The sequence below is a fragment of the Coloeus monedula genome (genome assembly GCF_965178545.1).
Source record: "Coloeus monedula genome assembly, chromosome: 4".
Lineage (NCBI taxonomy): Eukaryota > Metazoa > Chordata > Aves > Passeriformes > Corvidae > Coloeus > Coloeus monedula.
In genome coordinates, this window is record NC_138784.1 from 24,140,334 (window position 1) to 24,159,276 (window position 18,943).

The 18,943-nt window shown below is 42.5% G+C and overlaps 1 protein-coding gene across 2 annotated transcripts in view; it reads right to left on the reverse strand.

Annotated features, from left to right (window-relative positions):
• MYH9 (myosin heavy chain 9) overlaps window positions 1-18,943 on the reverse strand; it is a 70,368-nt gene that overhangs the window by 5,023 nt on the left and 46,402 nt on the right. For both annotated transcript variants that reach the window (XM_082280464.1, XM_082280463.1), the window contains exons 14-34: window positions 18,505-18,678; window positions 17,830-17,944; window positions 15,274-15,467; window positions 14,813-14,934; window positions 14,390-14,459; window positions 13,289-13,449; window positions 12,464-12,572; window positions 10,764-10,895; window positions 9,934-10,140; window positions 9,304-9,441; window positions 8,676-8,799; window positions 7,721-7,892; window positions 6,925-7,137; window positions 6,342-6,486; window positions 5,669-5,875; window positions 4,594-4,698; window positions 3,222-3,374; window positions 2,608-2,856; window positions 1,902-2,114; window positions 1,023-1,235; window positions 513-674 (exon numbers count right to left, since the gene is read on the reverse strand). In XM_082280464.1, coding sequence (XP_082136590.1) covers window positions 513-674; window positions 1,023-1,235; window positions 1,902-2,114; window positions 2,608-2,856; window positions 3,222-3,374; window positions 4,594-4,698; window positions 5,669-5,875; window positions 6,342-6,486; window positions 6,925-7,137; window positions 7,721-7,892; window positions 8,676-8,799; window positions 9,304-9,441; window positions 9,934-10,140; window positions 10,764-10,895; window positions 12,464-12,572; window positions 13,289-13,449; window positions 14,390-14,459; window positions 14,813-14,934; window positions 15,274-15,467; window positions 17,830-17,944; window positions 18,505-18,678 — 3,378 coding nt within the window. The remainder of the gene's footprint in view (window positions 1-512; window positions 675-1,022; window positions 1,236-1,901; window positions 2,115-2,607; window positions 2,857-3,221; window positions 3,375-4,593; window positions 4,699-5,668; window positions 5,876-6,341; window positions 6,487-6,924; window positions 7,138-7,720; window positions 7,893-8,675; window positions 8,800-9,303; window positions 9,442-9,933; window positions 10,141-10,763; window positions 10,896-12,463; window positions 12,573-13,288; window positions 13,450-14,389; window positions 14,460-14,812; window positions 14,935-15,273; window positions 15,468-17,829; window positions 17,945-18,504; window positions 18,679-18,943) is intronic.

Sequence of the window (18,943 nt, forward strand, 5' to 3'; positions counted from 1 at the left end):
CATGAATAAGTATCAATGGAAGCAAACAGGATTGCTTATTTGCAGAAGGAAGGTTTTGTCAGATAAATGGAGAGGGGAAGGGAAGGTATAGGAAGCTTTCTAGTGAAGCAATGGAATGAACAGTCTAGGGAGGATTTAGTTTTTTCTAAGAACAGGTCAGACAACTGTTTGCAAGAATTAAAAAAGCACAACAGAGCCATCTTGGGGCAGGAGCAGGCCTAAATATCATTTAAGGTCCTCTAGTTTTGCAGCTCTGTAATCCTTTCCAAAAACATGGACCTGAGACAAGCACTAGAGTGGACTTTGCCTACAGCTTGTTTCCTGGGAAGCTAAGCAGGCAGATTGTGATTAGAAGGGTGTTCAAAACACCAAAAAATCTTTCCCAGTGAACTGCTGCAAGGTTCTGCTGCTCTTGTGACACTGATGCATTGTTCTGGTGAGGTGGAATCTTGCATCCCATTTCCCCGGGTTAAAGCTCTGCCCTGACAGCTGAAACAGCTGCAATGTTTCACCTGCAGTTTGCGCAGCTGCTTGATGGCTTCTTCACGGTTCTTGTTAGCAGTGTCTATATGGCTTTCCAAATCCTTCAGGTCCATCTCAAGCTTCTTCCTGGCAGCCACAGCCATGGAGCGCTGTTTTCGTTCATCTTCCAGTTCCGCCTCCATCTCCCGAACCTGTGTGGAGGAGCAGAGGCATCAGCATTTCAGCTCCTTCATTTCCCAGCACCCACTTTTCACATTCCCCTTTCAAAGGCTACATAAGTGCAAGCATGTGACTTGTCTTCGTTCTCCCTGGCAGGGGGATGGGGCTAACATTCCTCACTAATAAAGCCACACGGGTTCCTTTGATAGACAAAGGCTATTGGAACAATCACACAAGGGAGGAAGTCTCTCAGAGCTCTGCAATACTGCCTGGAGTATTAACATTAACAATCTCTGGACTGGCACTGTCTGTCTGACCATCTTTGGACACAAGTGCCTTTGTGTACAGAATGCACTGAGGATTTACAGAGCAATTCTTACTTGTCTGATCAGCTGTTTCTTCTTCTCTTCATTCTGTTCATCACGCCCCTGCAGGTCCCGGTCAAACTGTGCCTTCATAGCCTGTTGGTTCACTTCTAGCCGCAGTTTGGCATCCTCTGTGGCCTGCAGCTCATCCTCCAGCTCTTCCAGCTGTGTCTTCATCTCCTCCACCTGCTGCTCCAGGGCTCGCTTAGCTTTCTCCAGCTCATGGACCTACAACACAGTACCACACGTGAGGTTTCCCCAAAGACTGCAGACAATTTAATCTACCCTATCAGAAAAAAAGGCTAAGAACAGACACCCACATCAGACAGGATCAAGAACGCTGTATCTGTCCCTTGTATTATGGCTGATGCAAGCTGCCAGTCTGAACCACAACTACTGTTAGTTCTGACCATGTGTGTGTAGCGGGGGGGAGAAAGAGAAAAGCATTTGTCAGCCCAGTCCTGACTTGCTGCAAACTTATCAGAGCTGGACACCTCTGGTTCTGACAGAATTCAAGAAAGTACTTCTTAGTCTCTAAATGTATTCTTTTCCTTCAGTAACATAGCATTTCTTCTTTTGAAATACTGGAGGTGATGTCTTCCACTGCCTGGCTAATTGCTGTATTTTACCTATCAGGCTCACACCACACCTTCATCTCCACCACAACAACACCAGGTAATTTTCAGGTTTGCCACTGCCTCACTTGGGTCATTTCCAACTCATCTTTACCACTTACTGATGTAATACAAACGTAACATTCAGAAACTCACAACGTATCCAGTACTCTCTACAACGTTCCTCTGTGTTACCACTGGCATAGGCTTTTTGCAGTACAAAAGTAACAGTATCAACTGTGTGACATTTCCCGCCGAGACACTTCAACTGGATACTCACGCTTTTCCCAACATCATCCTTGGAGCTCATGAGATCTTCCATCTCCGCACGGAACTGCTTATTGACTCGTTCCAGCTCAGCCTTCTGCTCTATGGCTTCTTCCAGGGCTCTGGCCAGGGACAGGGCCTTGGTCTCCTTCTCCCGGGCCTCTGCCTCAGCGCGGTCCCGTTCCTCCGCATACTTGGCAGAGATGGTCTTCTCCTCTGCCAGCAGCTACAAGAGCACAGCATCAGTGTTCTGAGAAATTGCTGATCACTTGCTAAACAAGGTAAACATTCACCTTTTCATCAGGGCCTTCTTAATTGTGTTCTTCCGAGGATAGAAGAATCAAGAAAATGCAGCTTCAGAGAATGAAGCGTGCCATCCCATCTCCAACAACTGTGCTGACCCCAAGTAAACAAACCCCTGATTTCCTAGGCCTCCAACCTATTATTTGAAACCTTCTCTGAGATGATGTGCAAATAACACTTCAAACTCAGTCCTGGATTTGACATAAATGTTATCCCTTTGGGAAAAGGAACATCGCTTAACTTCCTATTCATAGAACAAAATTAATTTACTTCTATTAAAGCTTATTTTTCCACTCTGTGTGCTCTGCCTTAGTTCAGAAACAAATATGTGCTCCCCAAGCAGTATTGCTTAGGTGTTCCTAAAGCAGACCTATCAGTAAGATGTACCTACTGAACGCTTATGACTGAAGTCATACCTGATCAAACTTCTTCTGCTTCTTCTCTAGGTTGGAAACGATCTGCCGCTGATGATCCAAGTCCACAGCGAGGTCATCCAGCTCTTGCTGCAGGCGGGTCTTCGTTTTTTCCAGCTTGTCATATGCAGCTGTCTTCTCTTCGTATCGCTGGCTCAAGCCCTCCAAGTCCTTCTGCAGCTTCTTCCTGGCTTCCTCTGCTGACTCAAGGCAGCCCAGGCCATCATCCATCTTCTTCTTCGCATCTATTGCCTAAAGGACCAAGATTGCACATGAAGCCACAGGAAATGTTCTGTGCAGTTTACTGGCACCAAAAATTTAGGGCTTTCAAGTAAGAAAGTCTGCTCATTTCTGAAGGTACTACTCCCTGCTCAGATAATACTGCATGACTAAATTCCCAAAGGAATTCCTGGACAGAAATCTAAAAGCAGTTCATATGATTATCATCAGAGACCTCTTCATTTCTTCTCTCACCCAAATCAGCAACATCACCCTTGCCCAGGAAGGGTTGTGTTACTAGAAGTCAATTCAGCGTTTAAATTTTACGTTCCACAAGACAGACCTGTACTTATGCTTCCTCTCAAAAGTCACTGGTTTACGGGATGCAGACTCTGTACCTGTTGCTGAAGAATAGAGATCTGTTTCTCCAGGTTTCTCTTTGCCTCCTCCTCTTCTTCCAGTTGTTCCTTGAAAGCATTCTTCTCATCCTCCATTTGCTTCAGCTTAGTGCTGAGGCTCAGTTTGAGGCGAGTCTCCTCCTGCAGCAGCTCCTATAAAGCAAACACCCCAGTGGAATTCAGCACTGCTCCTTGGATTTAAAAGCTCACAGTCCTTACCCACTCTCTCCAGAAGGAATGCTTCTAAAGTTGAGCTTAAGTATGCAACTACTTTCACAGATAAGACAACCGAAGACAGAATTTAAATAACTGTCTTTCGATGAGTCAGTATAGAAACAAAATATTCAGAAGGGTCCTGTTCTCTCCTATGCTCTAATCGCTGAAGTACACTCCTTGCCACACAAACCTCTCCACAGTCCTTTTTCAAGTCCTCCAAGTAGCACACAAAGTATTCAGACCTTTCCCAACAACAGTATGACTGTACTCTGCTATGTGTCTCTCTCCTATTCCAGCACCAAAGGAACAGACAACAGGCCCAAGTGCTCCAGCATGGTTAAAAACAACGCTGGTCTCAGCAGAACTGGTCACTCACCAGCTTAGGGCACAACAGCATTGACTGACTTACACTGCCAGTGCTTGAGCTGAAGGATCTGTGAAGATTAATCAATCTTCAAACTAGTGCAGAATTTTTCTATTGTGCCCTGCCTTTGAGTCTGTTTTTTAAGGAGCAGTAAGTAGACAGAACATCAATGACTGTTCAAGGCTATTTATTATTGATGTGCTCTTTCTTTCCCTTCCAACCCTTTTAGCACTCCATGCTCAACCTTAAGAGTCATATTCTAACTGTAAATGCTTGTTTATCCCAAAGTGTAAGTCTAAGGATGATTTATTTCCTGAAAAAATACAAAATTATTTGAATCTATCACTTCCCCAACATCCACTGGGAAATAAAACTTTCTGTTTAACTTTACAAACTTACTGGAAATCACACACATAAAAAAACCCTGTTAAACACTTGACTATGAAGATCTCAAACAAGAACTTCAAACAAGCATTCCAGTCAGCTGAAGCACTAAAGTGCTCTCAGGTGGAAAGGTGATAGAGCAGAACTTCTAAACCCAAGACAGGGAAAGTCACATATGTTCCACGGGCTGAGGAAGCAGAAGGAAGATAACCAGCTTGTTTTGTAGAAATGCTCTCATTACCATGCTATAGAAATCCTCAGCAAAAAAAAAAAAAAAAAAAAAAAAAAGAAATCCAGATCAAATCCTTTGAATTGTTGTATAACCAGTATTTAATGGCATCCAGAGTGATTTCTCCCATTACCAATTTGTAACAGACACACAGTTGCCTTGGTTTCCAAAGCTCTCACCTGTGTATCCTGAAGCTGTGATTCCAGAGCAGAGAAATCCTTTGCTAATTTGATTGATTTACTGTCAGACTGGTTCAGAAGACCTGTGACATTGTCCAACTCGACCTGAAGGAGAGATCAGCATATCAGTTATTGAATGCATCAGCAAAAACAAAGACAGGAAGAGGTGAGCAGCTATGAGACCTAGAAGTGAAAACTGAGGCACCTCTCAACAGGAAGGCATGTGTATAATCACTCAGGGAATGAATGTATCACTTCCACAGTCCCAGGAATTAAATATGAGAAGCTGAAAAGAGATGTTTATTTCAGATCACCTCTGTTACAACAGCCTTCTGATTTTGGTTGCTTTGGGGTTTTTTAATGCCTATATGAGATTTTAGACAGCCTGGTAAGCAATTGCAAAAGCTTTTATTAAACTAACTCTCTTCTATTTTGTACTATCTGCTTCAGGATTATATCTGGAGTCTCAAAATTACGTTTTTACACTCCAAAAGACTGTGCATACACTGGCAATGTTCAACTTTTAATGACAACCCTCCATAAAGGAGAAGGCCAAAGACAATGTTTCCTAAGGGATTTGCTGCTCCTTTGAAGAAAGGAGGAGAAACCCCAAGTTCCCACATCATCCTTTAACCACTCCTCATCACCATCAACCATGTGACAAAACTTCCAGACCCTGTCTTCCACAGGAGTTACACAACCACCAGTCTGTGTGTGCCACTCCAGGTGCTCCTGCAGCCGAGTACTCGCAGAGCTGTGCTGTGCAAGCCACTGCCTGCTTTAGAGGGGCACAGACACTCTGACTCCTTGAGCCTTACAAAACTCAAACAGCAACTGGTTGTTTCACCTTCTCAAGGCTCCTCAAAATAAGTGACATCCATCCAAATATCCTGATCTGGCAATGAGTTAAGGAGTTTGCATAGTCCTTGGGAAGCAAACTATGGATTTGCTTTTTGTAGGAACATTATGCTCAGGAGGAACAACATTTTTGAACTAGCCATGGGGAGATAGCAGCCTACAACCTTTTCTCTCTCTTCAGCTTGGGCTGAAGCTAAGGAAAACCCATGCCACTCACCTGCAGTTTGTTAACCCTCTCAGCCAGTTCAGTCTTCACTCTTTCGCCTTCTGTGAATTTCACCTGCAGTTCCTGGAGCTGAGCATCCACTTTTTTCCGCTTGTGCTCAGCATCCCCTTTGCCCTGCAGAAGGGCCTTCACCTCATTGGACAGTTCAACTTTCTCACTTTCCAGAGCTTGTTTTGCTTTTTCAAGATTTGCTTTCACCTGAAGAGGAAAAGAAAAGGCAGCAAAGCCCCTTAGACTTTAGATATGGCAGGATCCAGTGAGTACATGTTTTTCCAACAAGCAAGCTAATGCTGTATGTTTAGCAGTTAAGTTGCAGACTGCTTACTCAGAAAAAAACAATATGAACAGCCTGCTACTGATAAGCAGGAGGCAATCTAACAATCAGAGAAGACAACAATACAGAAGAAAAGTCTTGCACCATCAGACTTCCAATCTAAAGGTTGTACAACTCAACAACTGCTATCAGTGAGAAGAATGTCTTAGCTGTGCAGGAGAAAAAAGAATGAATGTCACTATTTAAAACAGCTTCATATATGCTTCATGGAGAAAAATGATCTACCAAGGGAAGAACACATGTATCAATATCATGAACACTTTGTGCTCTTCTGCACTGTCATTTCAGAGAGGTTGACTGCTTTGACTTTGTGTTTTCTGTCCCACATACCCGTTTGGTTTGTTCTAACTGCTCTGCCAGCTCTTCAATAGCTTGTGAATGTTTCTGCCTCATCTCCTGGATTTGAGCCTCGTGAGTCTTTGCCTCATCTTCAAGGGTCTTCTTCAAAACCGTTACTTCTTGTTCTCTCTTTGACCTGCAAAATTCACAATTCCATTCAGATGCTGAGGAGGGAGTCAAACAGAGGTGTATATCCACCAACAGCATCTCTAATGCAGAAAAATGCCAAGGTCTGTTTAGGCTACAAAGATACTTTTCAAAGGTAGCACTTAGCATTGCATCCTTCTTAAGTGCAAGCTGGCAGCATGATTTCTGCCTAAGAAGCCTGAAAGTACAGATGTTTCAGGGGTACCACTAGCACTTTGCTTAGGGAGCAAATTAACTTTCTGACATCAGGTAAGGTAACGCAGCCTTGACTACAGCTTGCACACCACCTCCTCCTGTAGTCACTGAGGCTGCTAACCAGTGATAAAGGCAAAGACTTGCTATGGTAAGAGAATGAATGCAGCAGAATTATTAGAAACAGCCAAAGCCAAAACCAAATAAAGACAACACAGCTCCATGTTGGAGTTACCTCAGCTCCTGCTGAGCAGCTGTAGAATCTAGTGTGTCTTCAAGCTCTGTTTTCAATGCTTCCAGCTCTTCTCCCAGATCCCGCTTCTGTTTTTCAGCTTTATTCCTGAAGGCTCTCTCCGATTCCAGGTCTTCCTGCAGCTCAGTGATCTGGGATTCAAGTTCCCTGATCTTCTTCAGGGCCATGTTCTTCTGAGCTGCCTCTTCTTCCACTCTGTTCAACGTAAGGTTCTGGTCAGAGCCAGACTTAAACCATACACAAATTAAAACAACCTGTCCTACTAAGAATCATCAAGAAAAGCTGGTATTGGTCAGCTCTACAACGTTATATTCAGACTTTGACCCACACATGATCTAAAAATTCTAAGCTCTATCTCCCAATACTCGAGACAGCACGATTACTCACCTTAAAGAAGGGGACAGAGAGAGACTGACAACAGAAGAAAGCAGAAGAGAAAGCACCATTTTACATTGGAAACTGGACACTTTACTGAGTAGATGAATACAGCAACTACCAGAGGGACAGTGTGTTGCCACTACTTTTTAACCCTAGCTTAATGATTGCTACTTCAGTCAAATGCATGCATTGCCTATTGCATCCATAGTCTAGTTGTGTACAGAAAATGTGGGAGTGAGCAGCAGCTAAAGAGCTCTAATGCTAAGGACGTGGATCTTTAATAGCCCACAGGCTAAAATACAACATCCACAGATTGCATTTAGTCCCTATTCCAGGTGACACAAGACAAGAAATACTTCCCAACCAGGTGGTCCCTGAACCCCACAGGTCAGGTTCTCACCTAGCTAAGGCTGCCTGCAGCTCCTCTTCCTTCTTGGCCAGCTGCATTTTGAGTTCTGCAATCTGAGCCTGCAGCTCAGCAATCTGGTCATGCAGATCACTGGAGTCCCCTTCAAGCTTCCGACGAGTCTTTTCCAACTCTTGCCTCTGCTTCTCCTCGCGTCGCAGGCGCTCTAATGGAGATGGGGACACGTTCAGTTACACAGATGACACATTCAAAGATCAGTGTACAAGCACAGGAAAATACATCTATTTAAGCAGTACCTTCTTTCCTGATAAGAGAACTGTCCAAACTGTAGCTGGACTGCATTATTTTGTCAGGACCTATATAGGCAACTACCCCCATATTTTTGACCTCAGAATACATCTGGACATTTTCCCTTCCCATCACCCTACAGCCAAACCTCCTTCCCCACTTTTGCTGTAACAATGCAAACACAATGCCAGTCCCATACCATGCAGGCATAAGCACCCATTTAGTGATGCTAAATGTAAGGTCTGCTCTCCCTTTACTGAAACTGAACAGGCAGCCTCCAGAAGAACAACATCCTTCTAGAACTCTGAAGAACTTGTGCAAACAGGCTATCAGAAACAGCACTAACCCCGACAGACTGATGCTGCTGGAAGTAGAAAAGTGGGGACACTTCCACAGCAGGAGAAGAAAGAGAACCAGCCTCTCTTCTCCATTGGCCTGCTGCTTTGGAGAGAATTATTTAGATCAAGGGCTCAGCTGACAAGGCACATAACCTTCAGCCAGCCAGTGCACAGCTCTATCAAACCAATCAATAGCTTACACACTATAGACTAATTTTTAACCCTTCAGAAACTCAGGAGGAATAAAACTCTTTCAGAAATGAAACTGAAGTTCAGCAAATTTTAACAATAAACCACCTAAGACTAATTAGGCAAGGTCTTTACAGGATCTATCTTTTAAGGACAACAAAAACCAAAACCACCTTCAAGGTCTGTGATCATGGCCTCATGCTTATTCTTCAGTTTGGCTAAACTCTTAGATTTTTCCTCTTCCTCTGTCAGGTTTGTTGTAAATTCAGACATTCTATCTTCCAAAAGTTTCTTCTCCTGCAGAATTGAGAAGGCAATGTCAATAGAGTTGCTGGAATTACAGGGTATTTTCCCAGAGCTGACTGCTTAGAAGTGTCAGTGTCATGAGTATCTACTCCTGCTACGAGGAAACTAAGAAAGAAAGAAATCCTTTCAGGATCACAAACAGATTCAAATAAATTTTCCTTTGCTTAAATTAAAGATTTGTATATGATGGCCCTTTCAAAACTGAAAGGCAAGTCTGTTTATAAAATAACTTGATACTGTTTGGCATAACAGTGTATCAGAAAATGTTTGCTCATGGATCATTATTTAGTGAAGGTTATTTAAATATCACACAATACTGACTGTTGAGAACACAGGCAGGCAGTTACTTTCAAGAATTCAGGTCAATTCTCAAAGACAAGACTGAATTAATTAGTAAGTTTCCCTGTAATAGGGAAAAGGTCAGCTTGTGGTGGTTTTCTCCAAGAGAAATACCTGTGTATCTTTAGCTTGTGGAAGATGATGCAGGAGTCTTACCTTAGCCAATTTGAGATTCTGATCTTCCAGAACCAGCACATCTTCTTCCAATTTCTTCAATTTGGCCTCTGTGGTCACTTTTTCTAGCTGCAGCTTCTGCCTTGCGCTTTCCTCTTCCTCAAGCTGCTCCTCCAGTTCCTTCACAGTAGAAAAGTAAGGTATTTTTCAGTGCTGCTCACCAATCCATGGACCAGCACAGTAGCAATACTAGAATGGAAGGTTTCTTCACCCTTCCTTCAAGGTATTATCAGTAGGTCCTAGAGTGACATCTCTGTCATGACTTAATGCAACATACTGCACACCAACCAACAAATTTTCTAGCAAACAACGCTATTTTGCAAAGAACACTACCATTCCTAAAACAAAGCAAAGACTTCTCTTATTGAGAAGGGGCCATCACCTTACCTTCAAGAATGGACCAGCTCGTTCCAGATGACTGACCGAACGCCTCGGGCTCAGCACCAGAACTGCTGTGTTCTATTGCTGTTTCCACAGATGGATTTTCCCATGCCTCCTCCCCCGCCCCCCCTCTGCTTCTCTCTTTCATTTCCCTCCAAGCTGAGGCAAAATAACCACTCTAACCCTTACTATCCTCTTTCCTGACAAGAGACAGCATTCCTAAGGCATTACCTGGATATTTTGCTGCATTTTCTTCTTTTCAGCCTGAAGATGTTGACACCGTTCTTCCTCTTCCTCCACCCTTGCTTCCAGGTCATGACATATCTCCTCCAGCTCTTGTTTCTTGGCTGTCAGGCGAGCTCTTATCTCCTCAGCTTCAGCACACAGTTCAGTTTCTGCTTGCAACTGTTCCTGCAGCTGCATCTTCTCTGCCATTAGCTACATTGGATACAAAGCCAGAAATAAGACAAACTCCAATTTACCAAAGCACTTAGTAATGAGTGTCAAGTGAAGTTCTGTGCTCCTCTGTTCCACAGTTACAGTTTTAAACATTGCAGCAGTCCTGTGCTGTTAATAAAAAGCTAAATATCAAAACATGCTTTTAAGTGTGTGTTCTCCTTCACAAATCAGGTACTGCAACTACAAATCATTCACTCCATTTGAAATACAAATATTGTCTATTTCCCTTTACGTAAGTAACAAATAATTACCAGCCCTATGGAAAACAACCCTGCTCCCACCTTCTGTGTTCCAAACAAAAAGGATTCCATTAATGCCAAGACTGAATTCAATCAGCTTGCTATAACACTCAGCCAAAGGAGGTTTTTCTTCATATAATGGCTACAGAAGGGCAACAGGTAGTCACTGTACAAAAAGACCTGCTGCAGGAACTGAGCTGGGAAAAAGGGAAAAGGAAAGCGAACAAGAGGCAGCCAAGTCATGTTCCACCAAGTTGGAATCCTACAGCTTGTCCATCAGACCAAGAAAGCAAAGGAGGTGCTCTCAAGCAGGTGGACAGGTGGAGAGAGAACAACTTTTACACATCAGGTTTTCAAACTCACCTGGGCCTGGAAGGTCTCCATCTCACTCAGTCTATTTTCTGCAGCCAGCTGCTTCTCCTTGACCTTGATTAGTTCTTCTTCCTTGGCCATCATCTCCTCCTCCTGCCTGCTTACTTGCAGAAGGGGCTTCACCTGAAAGAGAAACCAAGGGAATGAGATGTAAGGAAAAATGAAAACATGAAGAAACGCTCTTGTACTTAAGATAAGCGTTGAATAAAACAACATTTCAGATAGTGTCATATCTGACTGACCAACTGTTTTGTTGTGAACACTGGGGGAATCACACAGGACTCGGTATCACCTACTCTGCCAATAGCACACTTTCTGCCAATCCATTTATTCTCCTCCAGGATGAGATGCATCAGGAAAGGGTTCAGTAAATTCCAGACCCTCAAGGGTTAAGTAGTAATAGCAAGAGAATAAAAAAGTTGCCATTCAATGAGGAAATTCACAGGTAAGTCAGTGTCATATAGGCGGACTTCTGTAAGACCTGTGGCATGGTACCCCACAAGATGTTTCTCTCTAAACTGAAGATATACAGATTTGATGGGTAGAGTGTTTAAGAAGGGGATTCTGCCCCTCTGCTCTGCTCTGGTGAGACCCCACCTGGAGTGTTGCATCCAGGTCTGGGGTCCTCAGCCCAGGAAAGATATGGACTTGAGTGGGTCCACAGGGTCACAAAAATGATCTGCGAGCTGAAGCACCTCTGCTATGAAGACAAGATGAGAGAGTTGGGGCTGCTCAGCCTGGAGAAGAGAAGGGTCCAGGGAGAGCTCAGAGCATCTGTCAGTATCTAAAAGAGGATTCACAAAATAGAGGGGGCCAAACTTGTTGTGACAAAACAAGGGGTAGTGGTTTTACGCTAACACAGGGTAGATTCAGACTAGATATAAGGAAGAAGTTTTTTACAATGAGGTGGTGAAACTCTAGAACAGGTTTTCCAGAGAGGTGGTGGACAGATGCCTGATCCCTGAAAACATGCAAGGTCAGGTTGGATGGGGCTCTGAGCAAACTAATCTAGTTGAAGATGTCTCTGTTCACTGCAGGGGGATTGGGTTAGATGATGTTTAAAGGTCCTTTCCAACCCATACTACTCTATTACTCTATGAAGAAACGGACACCATTCATCTCTGTGCTTCCCCCATCAAAATCCCTCAGAAGTAATTTCATAGGAAAGAGAAAAGTGTAAACTCTACTCTCAAAAAGCAAGAAATCCCATGCATTTAGAAAAAAGACCTTCTCTTTGCGTGTTCATTGTCTTTATAAAGGTGAAATATATACAATTATAACAGCAAGATCAGACCCCACTGTTTTTCCTTTGCTCTTACAACTCTGGACAAAGAGATGGCAAACCACCCCTGCAATAATAATTTTTGCTTAGTTAAATTGATCCACACTGCAAGTGACTCACTGAAGTGCCATACCACCAAAGCAAGTGATCCTCTTAGGCATAAAACATTAAGATATGGCTACTGGTTTTCCACAGTATTACTTGGATGTAGCTTTGTATCTGGTTTATGCAGTCATATTTCAGCTATAAAACACACTATTAGACATTCTCAGACATTCTCTGCCTAAACAAAACAAGGTGCAGTTGCAAGCCAACCCAATTGCAAAGGGAGTGATTTTTGTGCTCTGGTTCAACCTGAGAAGCTGAAATTGCAACCAAACTGTCAAAATTGCAAGGGGAAAAATATTACCTTGGTGAACAACCTCCACCACTGCCAGTTCCGCAGTTTCAAATAGGCAGCACAGTTTCTCTGAAGCACTTTCATAGCTGTCAGCTGCTGCTGGCGCTTGGCAAAGGCTCTGCAAAGCAAGTGGAGGTAAGACAAAGGAATCTAGAGCAGCACACAATTCACACCATCAAGCCCTTTCTTAGATACTTCTGTGTTTCTCCTTTAGAAGGTTCCCTCCCAAAAAAACCAGCACAATTTCCAGTGAACTTTCTCTTGATTTTCAGTTTTCTTCTGCTCAGGTAAGAGTGGCTATTCTCCCCTTAATCCAATTTCCTATTTAAAAAAAATTTTCCCTCACGTCCTCTAATCTGAAAAGCTTTACTATCTTCACTTCCAACAAGGGAGATCTGAAACAGAGGTGTGTTTTCCCACCAAACTGACAGGTACTACTCTTGTTCTTAGAACTGTACCATTTGCAGCCCTACCTAACAGCTTAAGGGAAACCCTACACCTCCTGCATCAGTACTGTACTAGGACTTTTCCATTTGCACCTTCACAGCACTTCTGTCAAAAATCTGATTTGCTGCACAGCATTCTTATAGAGAGGAACAGACTTTACTGCTCAGGTTGTTTCTGGGATACAGCACTCAGAGATTCCTGCAGGTGCCAAAAGTCTGGCTTTACAGAGATGAGAAAACCCTACAAGATCATACAATAAATAAATCATGACCTTTCTGACAAAAAGGCAATTTCTAGACATAATAATTTCTCTTTTTTGAAGATAAACTTGTACCTGAATGGGAGAAATACATGTTTATGATGTACTTTAAAAATTATGGCACTTACTTCCTGGCCAGGTAGCCTCTGCAACATGCTTGGAATCCAATAATAACATCTGTGATCTTCAGGTCTCTCTCTTCTTCAAGATGAGCAAGGACTCCAGCTCTGAAAAACACTTTACTCTGTCCAATTCTGTAAAGGTTGGAATCCAGCTCCAATGCTTTGATCTAAAAAGAGAGAGAGAAGAATTCATGTCCTACAAAGAATTTTTCACTTGAAACATCACAAAGCATATTTGTGGCTTGTGGCTCTAAGACAGCCCTTCTCTACAACGAGCCACTCAGGCCAACCAAAGCTGCTAACTCCCAATAAAGTCCTGGTCTATCTCAATTAGAGGAGCTGGAGCTCAGCCAAGCACAGCATCAAATTGAGGTAACCAGAGACAGAAAATATAACAGAAAGCATCATCTAATACAGTATCACATCAAGCACTCAGAATACAAGGATGCTATGAGGAATGCATGCCTAGTCTTGAGAGCTCTCTTCCTTTCCTTGAAGAAACATCTGTTGATCCTTCCTATTTACTTTTTCCCAGTCCTATCTTGTCAAAATAAGACACCCCAGCCCAAACTTCCTTCCAAGGATTTGTTGCCAGTGCTTATACTAGTTAAGAAGAATCAGCTATACTCCCATAAGACAGAAAAAAGGGAATCCCTTATAGCCAAGCTCAATTCAAGCCTAGTCATCAAGCTAGAGCCAACGCTTTTCCTTTGAAGCAGGCAATTCTACAGAAACTAATTGGAGCCTTTGCTGAAAGCATTTGTCAACAGCAGGCCATTACAGAAAGTTTACTGAAGCCCATACTTTAAGCATGTGCTTTAATGCTTCTAAGCATTTTGATTCTATGAATACTGCTGGCATCTGAAAGTGTATGCATCTGTGGAAACAAAGATCCTCTTTGCCTAGGATTATTGAATCTCATGCTAGACAAAAGCCTCCATCCATGAAGCCAAGAGGAAGCCTTTTGCACCCTTCTCTCAGACAAAACATTTTGACTTTGGAATTTTGGTCTGTGAGTACAAGCTATATTTAGCATGCACAACTCCAACTTTTAAACCACACCCATAAAGTTTACTCTATTCAAGTAGAGTTTCTGGGATGTTTTACCATCAGCACGCAAGCCTGCTTTCCGTCCATAAATCCTTTGGGAATTGCATTTGGAGTTAAGATTTCATATCTGAAAACGAGAAAGCATCAGACTAGTCACATAAGTGTATTTGAAAACAACAAAAGAAATCAGTACACATTGCCATTATGAGCTCAACAGTTTTTCAAAAAACACTGCACCTCTAGACAGCAGAGTATGAAGCAGCAGTCTTGGACAGGGTCCTCTATGCCTCACCTCAACTATACCCTTACTGAAGAAATCCAAGATGCTTTTGGGAGGCTTTGTGCCAGGGAATACCAAGGTACAGATGTGTTGTCTTTGAAAAATTTGCAATCTAGTTGCAATAAAAGACTTCCGTTTTTGTACTTGTGTCTTAACTTTGCCAGGCTAAAGACTACTTCAGATTCTTATCTAGGGCTCACCTTTGTCTGAATTCCTGGAATACAACTCTGTTGGGGAAACCTTGACGACAAATACGGATTCCCTCCAGCACTCCATTACAGCGAAGCTGGTCGAGGACCAAGTGGGGGTCTAGTTTTCCAGCCTAGTGAGGAAAATGTATATTTTATGAATACCACTAAGCTTTTACAAAAAGGGCTTACCCCCTTGCCTCTCCCTCTCTCTTTTTTGTAAAGCTGCCAGTTCTCTCTTTTCCAGTTAGAAGCAATAGAAAGCTTTTATGCCACTTTAAGAAGTGGAAAGATCAGTCTCCAAAATTTTCGTAAGCATACAGTTATTTAAGATGACCTTAAAAAAACACCCTGAAAAAAACAGGACCTCTTCCAGATCTCTTGTAAAACCTGACAGAAGGTATCAACCCAGCCATATGCCCCAGGAAGCCCACGTAAGAATGCATGGGCTGTGCTGTTAGAACTGTCTTTACCTTTTTCTCATGGTTGGGGATAATGCAACGGACAAAGTTGGGGTTGGTGTTCCTCAAGGTAGCCATCAGTTTAGCCAGCTGTTCTTTGTAGAGCTGTCCCACTGTCCGGAACATTCCCTTCCTGGTTTTAAAGGCCCCTGGCAATGCTGTATCTGACATACCAGCTACCTGATCCAGCCCAACAATACGATCCACTAGAGAAAGCACAGGAAAGAGCATTAAAATTTTCCCAGAAACAAAGGAAGCATTGGAACATACAAAGAACACCTGGGTAGAACAGGATAAATGAGAGGAGCTGCAGGATCCTTTTTGCTTCATCTCTACACAGATGTCGACTCCTGTACAAAATTTGTGCAGGGATAGGAGCAGGAAGGAAAAGAAAGCATCAGCTCACTACAGGAAGTTTGAGTGATGGAGTCAAACTTAATCCCAAACACATTCTACTGATGCCCTGGATGGCAGCACTGGAAGAGCAATCTAGAAGTGAGTTTCAGATGCTTCTACTTGCTTATCTTAGAATGAAAAACAACAAACCAAGAGTTCTAGCTGGTAGCCCAGCAGAGTCAACTATTAGTTAACTCTGATCCAGAAGGGGACACAGATAGAGAAAAAGCCCAGCTTCACTCTTGCATTACAGGCAGGACTGTCATGACTGATGATGAGAAAAGTCATATCTACTTGTAAACTGAACAAACACAGTAAAAGGCATGACAGAAACCAAGCCTCGAGATACCACTGCTTGAGTTGTTTTTGGAGTCCAAGTGTTCTATATGACACAGACATGAACAACAGCACTAGGAGAAAGTCAGAGCTCCCTGCCCCCAACAGTTTCTCCGCTATGCAACAGTGACATCCAAGCATTGATGAAGTTATCACCTTGATGGATGGACACCACAGATTTTTTTTTTCCTCAACAGAAGTCAGCTAGATCTGATAGGGAGCAGGGGTGAGAAGAAACTAAGTTTTACTTTTTCCCATTGCTTTTCCACATGGAGATAAAAATTCACCCATCCAACAAAAACTAACTGTATCACTATGACTTTCCACACCTCCAATACGCTTTCACTAAGGGCTCCAAACTAGTCTGCACCATCCTTAGTGGTTGGCTGATGCCTACACTCAGGCTCCCAATCTTCACTCCACCAGAAAATACACCAGCTTGTGCTCAACTGCCTTCTGATTAAAAAAAAAATACAGCTGCTAAGAGACACCCCTACAAAAGAATATACAAGAAAGAATACTCTCATTAACAACTAATATTAGTTAAAAACTGTTCACTTCCAGAGCAGCTGTTGGAATAGGGTCAAGGTTGTCTTATCAGAAAGAAAAGAAGGTTAAGTTACTCGATGACATCACAGGGAAACCCACAGAAGTGCATCTCAGACTGTGGCCGTACCAATCCTCTTAATCTTGAGCCCTGCAATCTACTTCAAGATAGCACAAAGGACCGTCACTTGCAACAGGAGATCCAGCTAAGAATACTAAATGAAAACTACTAAGCTGTGGTCAGTTGACATTTCAAGTCCAAAAGTAGTCTCACACAGCAAAGGCCTTGTTAGGCATAACTTGCTGATGGCCATTTTTCATCCAGTAGGAGTTCCTTTGCCAAACTTTCTTTTAGATTATCAGCTGCTAACGTGAAATCCCAGTACTAAAACCAATGTTAAACTGGATTTCAGTTTCTATGTAGTCTCAGAATTTTTCCTTCCGTATCTTGCAAGAAATACAGCTGTACTAGCTCTACATTCAAACACTTGACAGGGATTTGCTTTTAGCTGTTCCTACCCAAGTTGTGCAAGAGAAAATTTTTGCACCTGAATGTGTCTGTATTCTTGTATCCACTTTCAAGGTGAGTTTTACTTTTGTTTTAAAGTCCATGAGGAGCTACTAGCACAAAGCAGAGGAAATGAACAAGAAAGACAGGCAGGTATGACAAAGGGACAAAGAAGTTAACGGAAGCATTTCTTGCATGGCTCTAGGATGCATCACACACATGACACGACAGCTGGGTTTCTCAGTCACCTGGTTCTAGATGAAGAATAGGAAAGTGTTGATAGAAATAGGCTCTCTGAACCTTCTGCATCTCTGCAACAGACAGAGACGTCAAAGAAAACCTACCACAGAAAGTGACAGTAAGACTCAAAAGCAGATAAACCCAGAGAAGATAGAGTAAAATACTGAACAACACTGCAGAAAGGGCACACTTAGTTGCAGGACTGAGAACAGATTCCGCCTCAGATCTTGAGTGTTGCAGCTATGCAAGCTGCTGGCTCATAATGGTGCATTGATATTTTATCCCAGCATTTCATTTTGAGACAGAATTGTTATATATGCAGCAAGCTTAACAGAAGTTGATGCAAGTGAATCTTTCTCTTGAGTTAAAGTGAACTTTTAATGAAATACCATGATCTAAGCAAAGGATGTTCCAGATAATGCTCATCTGCGTGGCTTAGTCTTCAGGGGAAAAAAGCAAAACAGCTCATAACAGACTTCTGATGCTCAAGCTCTTTCACACAGAAAAAGAGCAAACAAATGAAATGAAGTTTAACTACATACCATCTTTCCACAGCTCAGACACAAACTTATCCGATGACTGGTGGAGAAGAGTAGCAATGTTATCATTCAGCGGATCCATGTTCTTCATCAGCCATTCATCTGCCTTATAGTCCACCTGGAGAAGGTAAACACATCAAGAAGCTTGGGGGACGATTTTCTGCAGCACAAGATCCAACAACATCTGGCACAGTCTGTAAAAACATCACTGAGGTTTGCACAACAACAGATTACCTAACCACTCTTGGATTTGCCATCTAAGTAAGCACACCTAGAAATTCTCAACCCTTACAAAAAGCTGCATGTTCTGTTCTGTCATAAAGGGAATGGATTTGCAATGCTAGTTTGTACCATCCAGAGTGTGACAAAAAAACAACTGCATCAGCATTTCTGGTGATGAAGTCTTGATGCAAGTTTCTGAAAAGTACCTCCAATCTCACCAAGTGACAGAGAACAAATTTAAATTGCTGTCAGTTTGACATGTCTTGAACTATAAATGTTGATATAACTCGCAGGCAACTCTCCTTAGGCCCTGTAAGGTCCTCTGCAATGGAACATTTCCATGAAATCTTCTGATGGTTTCTCATAGGGAACCATTTTGGTAAGTAGCCATTTCTAAGAAGCAGTGCTTATGAATTAAGTATTCCAACCTTCACATTTTAGTTATTAATTCTTTACCTTGCCAGCATAATGTATGATACAGAAGTCAGCTTTGTCTTTCAGCTGTTTTGGCTTCTGAAATTTGGGGTGGGTGCCTTGTTCTTGAACAACTTTTTCCACAAAGCTTTTGTCTGTTGCTTTTGGAAACCAGCACTCTTCATCCAGCAGGGCCAGTATACCAGGAGGCCCAGCCTTAAAGAAGGGAAACATCAAAACATTATTAACTACACAACTGCAACAATAATTAGCACCTTTAAATGGCTAGAGGAGAAAAGAAAGGATACCTAAGCCTGATCCACATCACATTCACCTCTTGTGTGGTATCAGTTAAACTATTTCCATTGTACTAGAAATTGTTAATAGTTCTTCAATATCCTTACCTAAATCCTGACCATTTTAATGAGAAAGTCTCTTCTGTGACATTTGTCTAGATTGTTTTTTGGGAAAAAATATTTTT